This window comes from Adiantum capillus-veneris, chromosome 8 (genome assembly GCF_014529385.1).
Source record: "Adiantum capillus-veneris isolate H3 chromosome 8, ASM1452938v2, whole genome shotgun sequence".
Classification (NCBI taxonomy): Eukaryota; Viridiplantae; Streptophyta; class Polypodiopsida; order Polypodiales; family Pteridaceae; genus Adiantum; species Adiantum capillus-veneris.
Window position 1 is genome coordinate 80,708,891 of NC_140938.1, and position 8,922 is coordinate 80,717,812.

General features: G+C 40.3%; 1 protein-coding gene across 1 annotated transcript; it reads left to right on the forward strand.

Annotated features, from left to right (window-relative positions):
- The first annotated feature begins 3,779 nt into the window (after positions 1-3,779).
- PGR5 (proton gradient regulation 5) lies at positions 3,780-5,321 on the forward strand. The gene is made up of 2 exons (XM_086518135.1): positions 3,780-4,233; positions 4,918-5,321. Exons 1-2 carry the CDS (start codon positions 3,964-3,966, stop codon positions 5,020-5,022), a joined length of 375 nt encoding a protein of 124 aa, XP_086374261.1. The 5' UTR covers positions 3,780-3,963; the 3' UTR covers positions 5,023-5,321.
- Positions 5,322-8,922: the final 3,601 nt, after the last annotated feature.

Here is an 8,922-nt window from a genome sequence, read left to right on the forward strand (position 1 = left end):
AAAAGTCAATGCTAATCCCTACAAGGAGGGGGCGAGCCCTACATGAGGGGGGATGAGAGAGAACACACTCACACTCACACAAGGCATTCCTAGTACACAGAAAGCAAAAGGGACACTTGTCAAGTTCCTCCTCATGTTGCCCCATGGTGTGCCTGAAGCCTATTGGTTGGCCACCCAAGGGGTCCAATGATAATTTAGAAGATTTAATCAATTGTTTTAGCGTTTATCAAGTCCTATCTTTCAAAGGGGAAAGGGGGACACTTGTTCCAAGGCTACCCTTGTTGCTTGGTATGACTCCTACTTATGATTGGCTAGGCCTGGAGGGGTCCAATGAGCTTCAAGCATGAGCTACAAGGGGGGGTCGACCAAAGCTAGTAGGGGGCTTGCTTAGGGGGTATACTCTCCCACACACACTCACACACACTTTCATTGTGCATTGTGCAAAGTGCAAGAGCTCCCTCTCTTTCTCCAAGCAAGTAGAGGTTGAGAGCCTACACCAACACTCTTGGCTATGGAGTGCAAATCCAACCGAGAGCCATGCTTCAATGCTTAAGCTTGCCATCTTCTCCATCTTCATTACTATGCTATTATGTATGCTAGCAAGAAGAGTGATGATAAGTGATGAACTAATTATTTCTCCTATGAAATGTTTCTTCTTCCTCTTCCCTACCCTCATTCCCTGCTAGCTCTCTCCACCTTCCGAGGTGTTTGAGGTCTTGGGACTGAGGCTTGGGATAGTTAATGCTTTCCACAAAGTTTATGTTATGCTTGTAATGCATGAAGCTTTCCATCTTCATTGCATCACCTAGGTCACAAGGAACACAAAGATTGTATTGTAAAATCTCTGTCTTGATGGGAGAAATCATAGTACAAATGCCTATTGGAGGGGGACCGGCTCCACATAAATCCTGTCCTCAATTGTTGTCATGTTCTCTAAATTCTCTCTCTTGCAAAAGTATTGTTCATGCCAAGTTAACTAAATGCGATGTTTATGTTGCTACCATCAATTATGTTTACCTGCTATGCTCACAAAGTAATTTTACAAAAGTACTCTCTTTAATTTCCGCTACTCTCAAGTTAATAGGCCAATTCCATTACAATCTTCTCCAAGCTGTGTGTGTTTTCCTCCAACACTAATTCCAACAGGTCACGATCCATGTACTGCACGTTTTTTCTGTAAAGACGTTGTGATATGTCTTTTAATGATGATATGTGATTAAGATTTGGGTGTCCCTAAACCCTTCATGCATAGGTTTCTCCTCATGGTTTGTGAAAACTATCTTGTGATGGATATGGACTGTACTACTTTGTGCATGTGCATTTTGACCATTTGCAAGCATTAAGTACTGTATAAGGACCATGATTGTATGGGTTGATGGTGGCCTAGGTAGTTTGTAGGAAGCAGAACATATGTGGCTCATAATGTTTGTAAGTGTGTGTGTGAAAATGCAAATGAGCTTCGCCAAGCCCCTTTTTGCCTATATTTATGCCACTTACCAGCAAGTCAGTTTGCGCTTTCCACCCTATTGGATTTCTTTCTTTATCTACATTACGTGTGGCTCAGATGGTTCGCGATTCTTACGATCGAGGACTGTGTAGCAACATTTTGACCGTGCCAGATTTGATTGACCCCAAATTTTGACATCCTCCAATTTTCTACCATACTGGATATGCTTGAAGTGTTTGATTTGTAGATTGATTTTTTCTCTTACATTTTGATTTCAACCTTCGTGGTGATAACTATCGATTTTTGATAGTTATTTATTATTATCATATAGCAAATTAAAAAATCAATATTATTATTGATCCAAAAATTAACCAAAATTATTCTCTTGCTTCTTCGTAATTACTCTAACTCTTGATAGTTTTGATCGCCCATTATTGTGCAAAAACAAGCTAACAAAGCAACAAAAAGGAAAATACACTTTTCACATTATATACACATTGTACCCTCACATGTGAGTCGTTGTACCTTAATTTTGGATAGTGAGTTTTCAAATTCACAACTCTGCATACACATTTAAAAATGTGATTCAATATACCACTTTTTTTAAAGGCAAAGAGTCTCTTAATGCACTTTTCATCAATAAATTGCTCCAGTTTGGGCATTAAATTTGCATTGACATCACCATTACCTATTCCAATTGTAATCGAGAGGCCCAACTCTTTAGTATTCCTGGAAGGTAGGGCCTTTGTTTGGAGTGTGTTTGATTTAATTCAAACGCTCTAGACCAAAGAGTGTAAGTGCATTTTGACGAAAGGGCAGTCCATTTGAGGACTTAAATTACCCTTTCGCCTACTGAGCTCTTCTTGGTGGATTGGCTACCACTCTCACCCGTTCAGAGGTTTCCTTTCTTTAGGATTCTTGGAAGGCAGGACCTTTCTTTGCCTTTCTTACCCAAGGTACTATCCCCTTTACTTACCTGCTCATTTAGAAGCAAAGCTTGCGCTTCTCGTCCCTTAATAATAATGTCCTTCTCTCCTAATTCAACGAGTGTAAAGTTGTAACTTGTCAAAATATTTCCATAACATGACTAGAAAATGCATCAGCAAAAGGTGGCATGAAGTTCTTCCTACAAAAAGATGACAACAAATCGAGGTTCCCATTTCTTTCTTTATGTTTTGCGTTTCTCCAATTTGTTGGTAGAGAGGAGACAAAGGAAACTGGTCCGAGAGAAGAAGAGAACATGCATTTGTCTTGACTAAGAATCGAACCCAAAACCTGCCCTTGGGGGAGGTCTACTCTTCTCTAATTGACTCATGCATGGTGGAAGGAGATCAAGGATGGGCATCATTTTGTGCACTGAGGGCGAAACCAAAAGGTTTGACACCTCGAATTCATAAAATGCTGCCTCATTTTTTTTTGAATTTACTAAAATTTCCAAATTTACATCAATTCGTATTTACGACATCAAGCCGATTGCAATATATTTCAAAACGGATGCACGAATGAAGTGGCTAGGGCATCGAGAAGGGTGCTATCCTGGGTTCAAGTCGTGGAGGGTCGAGGGTTGAGTGTCACCTGAGTTTACTATTTGTCTAAATGTACAATTGCTTCCTGAATTTTCACTAAGTGCATCGGACGGTACTCCTGCTCCCAAACTATTGATCCAGCCAAAGACATGAGGGAGCATATCCTCAGGACTAAGTGGCATGGGCATGGGAGGGTGGGATCTACGACGGGCGCATTGTGGGCCATAGATCACAAATACGGGTACCCTAGATTATTTTTGTAATTTAGGATAAAAAGTAATTTAGGGTAACCGCGTTTCGAAAGTAAGATAGGGTACCCCCATTTTACGACGTCGGGTTTAAACCCGAGACCTCACACACGAGAGGCGCCTACCCTAATCACTACGCCATGCGTGCGTTGTGAAACGTGGGGGCCCTACTTTACTTAAAACATGTAAATTAAAGGTGGGCACCGAAAGTAAAGTAGGATACCTTAGATTAATAAAATAATCTAAGATATCCTAATTTACTTTCGACGTCGCCACCATGATCTACGGCCCACAATGCCCCCGCCATAGATCCCACCCTCGCATGCCCATGCCACTTAGTCCGAAGGGGAGCATATTGGGCTTCAAAAGTTTAAAGGGAAAACCAGTCATCAAAAGTGCATGGCGTGGTCGTGTGGGGGGCACAAAGGAAAGCGTGGGATCCCATGCCTGTAATTTGTTAGCTGCAAAATGCAGCCACGTAGGTGCAACCTGTGGAGAGGAGGGGTCCGAAAAAATGAATGGAACACACACGAGATCACACAAACACACACATTCGACTTCTCTTTCACCCCCCCTCTCTCTCTCTCTCTCTCTCTCTCTCTCACACAGTCTCCACACACAAACGCGCACACGCACAGCACACTCACAAGTCCTTCGAGAGGGTTCCTCGTCAACAGCTCCGCTTTGCCACAGGACAACTTGGAGGACTTCCATCGGATCCTCCCCATTAACTCGAACATACATGGCTCCCCTCACATTGCCTCGCATCTCTGAGCTTTCCCTGTGCCATAGCTCCCCTCACACACACTCTGTGTGTGGCGATGGCCTTCTTCAGCTCAAATACAGTGTGTTGATTCCTCCCAGAAGATCCTCCTTGCGCCCCCAGCCTCGCATGGGCAATGTCAATGAAGGCAAAGGCTTGTTTGCCCCTCTTGTTGTTGTAACTCGCAATATCGTCGGCAAGCAACGGTTCAACCAGCTTCGAGGCAAGGCGATCGCCCTGCATTCACAGGTACAAGCCGGATTCATATGCCGTCTCTTATTCCTATTTGGAGTTCATGGGCATGACCACAATGAGCTCAATCGCGATATGTACTCTGTTGCATTCCTTGCATTTTTTATGTTGAGAATGCCGGTGTACTGTGTTATTTAAGCATTGCTTAAGACATGACGAGATCAAGACTTTTCATCCGGAGGTGTTCTGCGATTGATGGGAGTTTGCAAATGCTTGCTGATATCAAAGCCGGATGGTTGCATAGCACATTCTAATGGCAAGCTATAACCAATTCTAGAGCCACCTGGGGAGCTGCTTCAAACAAATAAATGGCATTTAGGCACATAGAGGGCCATAATGTGAGCGTTTTACTGCTTCACTGTATGGACAAATATGGGGTATGGGGCTCTTTAATCACAAAATTTTTGATTGAAAAATTCAAGACGGTATCAGCTTAGTGAAGCCCAGACATGTATATTTCAACTATAGTTGGGAATGCCTATTTTGGTTTAGGGGTGAGATGCCATTTTGCAGAGATATGAAGGAGGTTTCTTGTACTGCTAATCTCTAGTGTTGAAGGATAGGCCTTCCTTCGTCTAAATTTTGTCAGAGATCGCACAATAGCTCAATTAATGTGAATTGGGTTGTCATTGGGCTTTGTAGATATGTGGCTTTAATTATAGGTTCATTGGGCTGTTACAGGTTATCACAGAATTCTGCAAGTCAATTGGAGCTGATGCCAAGCAACGGCAAGGTTTAATCCGTCTGGCTAAGAAGAACGGAGAGAAGCTTGGGTTTTTGGCTTGATTTTCTTGTTACGAGTAGAGTACTCATGCTCTTGATCATCATTGTGTAAGGTGCGGTAAAATTGAGGTAAGGGCCCCCTTTTAATGCCGAGGACGTCAGCCCAACATAGTGGGTGGGTTTCTGTATATTTTTGCAGGGGGAGGGGCTTTTTGCTCCTCAAAATGATTGGTCTGTGACACCAACCTCCAACTTCTGTTGTATTGATTGATTCTTGACAAGTCACAATCTTCTGATTGTAGCATCAAACCAGAGGTTTGATTTCAGATATATGCGGTTCAAGTTGATGTGTCATTGGCTCATTGGTTGTCATCTTCTAGAATTGGCGAAAGCGTTGGCCAATAACTTCAATTACATTAATCTTTTATTTGTCTTTGCATCCTTGCTCTTATCTGCCTCTCTTTATGTCGAAAGAGTGTTATTGTTACGGAGTTACCGTCATAACCCGTAACATTGGCCTGTGCAAGTTGGTCTCTTTGCGGCTTGTGCATGGAAGCATTCCCTTACTCTGTTTTGAGAGGGGAAGTGTCATGAAAATCTATAGTTTCTCTGTGCCCTTTTACTAACTTAGGAAAGTTTGCATCTTAGGCAAGAAATGAGGACAGACCTGGCTTTGTGTTTCCGAGACCTTGTGGTTCGAAGATATGTGTGATTACCTATGGTTGCTAATAGCTTTCAATTGGCCTACCGAACAGTGCAATCTAGACAGTAAGGATTTATGGTTGCTATATACAGCCAATCGTGAAGCACATGTTAGGATTGTTGAAAAGCGCTTGTAGAGACAACTAATGCTACCTATTGTGTAAATTTGTTCAGGTTTAAGTAATGTGGGTAAATTTTTGGCAATTTCTTGGGACATGCTGTGAGTATGCAATAGACAATGAGCTCTTTGTCAAAAGCCTGTTCTCATATGCATCATATATCAAAGCTTTTGTGATTGTGCCGTCTAGTGTCTTTGGATGCAAATGAGTAATTGTAGCTTTACAATATGGTAATGGCCATGTTGTTCAGATTGCAACCAATGGAATTGGGTAGCATTGCCTAATTTTGTGTTTACCTTGCTGTTGGGCACATCTTGTGCAGTTTGTCATTTACATTGTGGAAATTTTTTGTTCTTCTATATTGCAGATGGGATGAGTGTGGCAAGTTCGTACCATCCCCAAAAGCTGAGTTGGTTTTAAGGGATGTTTTTTTTGGTGAATATGTTGTGTGTTCAAAGCTTGACATTGTGACCACATCTATGATTTTGAAGGGAAGATGATGTTATGGATGCAACATTCGATTATGAAAGGGCCAAAGGGGCAAGTTAATTTTAGTCGTCTTTCTTCCCGACATGGTTTGCTTCATCTAAACACTATCACCACCATGCACAAGCCGTCCTTTGGCATTTTTTGAGCACCCTTTTCCAATGTAGATAGAAGGGGGTCCTCTTTAGGAGTTGGTCCACTTAGTTTCCAACTCTTGAAAAAGGCCTTGCCTTATACTTACACTTTATCTTCTTGTAGTCTGATAGAAAGGAAGTTTACGGCAAATTTAGGGCTTGAGAAAGGGTCCATTCTATAATTCAATCTTTCTACTGAAGTTGCCATCGATATGGAGAGGATGCTTTTAAGTGCCTTTGGGAGTTGAGTTTGCTTTTGACTTTTGCTGCTTTGTACAGGCACCCCTTGTACATTATAAATGTGTTACATCTACTTTAAGAGGGGACTAGGCATAGAAACCTTGTTGGACCTTCATGTTTTGGATGGTTTATTCTAGCATAGTACAATTTGAATTTACATTCTATTGTCGAAATCATTTGAACATAGTGTTGTAGTATGTTATCAATTGGAAATTCTTGTTATGTGTGTTTCTAAGATGTTCCTACATATTCAAGCTGAACATTGGTATTTTCATGTAATGTGATTCAAAAAAACACTGGAAGAAGTTTACACAGCATGTGATACCATCAATGTGTCATTTCATGTAAGCATTAATAATGTTGAATGAAGGGTGATGTGGTCAATGCGGGGATTGGGGGATGGGACACTAATGAAGATGCCTATTGCAAAAGAAAGGATTATGTTCTTTAAAAGAAGAGGGAATTCTGATCCAATTGATGCGCAAGCAAGTTAAGAAGGGGACGGATTTGACTTTTTTCAAAATGAAGATATAAAATCTGACATTTTTATTGATGCTTCACAAAGATTATGGTGGCATATACCATAAGATGTGCAAGCTTAGAGGGGGTGGATTTTATGATGTGGTACCCGCATAATGTGACATAAAAAAATGTTTACCTCACTTTTTGTATTTTTTGATACATGCAAGTAAGTGCTACAATGTACATGTATAGTGTGATAAATCTGAAAGTGGTTGTTATCGTGTACATACTTTCCTAGGGTGTTGTGGCCTTGGATGTGGTGCCGTTGGGTGCTATCTCACTTTATACAATGTCTATTTTTTATTGTATCACGGTTGAAGAATCATCTTTCCTAAAAAGTATGGTGCAAGCGATCATCGACCAAAAATAGCAACTAGCATGCACACAAAATGTGTTAAGAGATCATGACAAGTGGAAAAATGATGTTTGGCATGAATTTGAGCTCAAGTTTCTTGACATCAACAGTGCTTGTGAAGAATTCTGAAATTCCCTCCCCCTTACGCTCTCAAACACATCACCTTCTCATGTGAATACAAGAAATTTCAGGCACATATCTCGAGGGCGATCACTTTTCAAAATGTGTATCATATCACGTGAGTTAACCGGAGAGGATCACTAATGAGTCAAAATATATACTTTTATGTATAAATTAAAGGGGGGTGGATTTTTTTTAAAAATAGACCCCTAGTGTAAATACAACATGTATAGTAAGGTATTATTAATAATCTCTTGAATGCATGTGATGTAGGGAGATTTTAATGAGTGATTGCTTGGGGGCATAAATTCAGTTGGCACATGAAATTCATCCATATTCTTTCAAATATTCTCTTGGAGAACCATATCAAAAGATTTCTTGAAGTCCACAAAGCAACAATAGAATGCTTTACCTCTTTCAATAGGCTTTCCTCCATATCAAAACTCAACAAGTAATGTAAGGGTGACTGATGATGCTATGATGTTTTTGGAAATCCACTTGTCAATATGCACATTAACCATTCTTTTCAACTTATGACTTATCCTTATTTCAGTGACACATCCAAACACATTTTGCATAGGAGAATCAAACATTATAGTCCAATAGTTGTCTAGATTGTGCACATCTCTTCCTTTATTCAAAAGTTTGATCCAATTTGTACTCCAATCGCTAGGCATTCCATGCTAAAGTGCAAGGTTAATGTTATATCCAAAGTGTGTTTCTTAGCTTGTCCATTTGAGCATTTTGGACTTGATACCTTTAAGATCTCCTACCTTATGAGTGGCCAATTTCTTAAGCCATTTAAGCCCTCCACATACATCTCTACTAGTAAAGAAGGAAGGCCTACATGAAGGAGATCCATGACATGACAACTTTTGTACATTTGGTCACTACTATGGATTCTTGCTGTGCATATATATATATATATATATATATACCCATAGTAGTCAAGTATTCAAAATTCTCAACACTTTTGGCCTTTATATTTCTCCAACATTAATGCATGCTTGTGCCTTCTCTTGAGCTTGAAAAACTTGTTGGTTGACTTCCCACCTTCTTCTCTTTTTTTGAGAAGTGCTTTGTATGCATGTAGATACTTTTAATATTATTCCTTGTATCTGAAACTAAATTCATTAAGTAATTTTTGATATTATCTAACACATGATCAGTTGGAAGTGGTACCTTTGGCACAAACATTTCGATCAATGGCCATATTCTCTTGTGCCAAGACTTGTGCAGCTCTTTGCTCCACCACATAAGAACTCTATAAAGACTTTTAAGATTT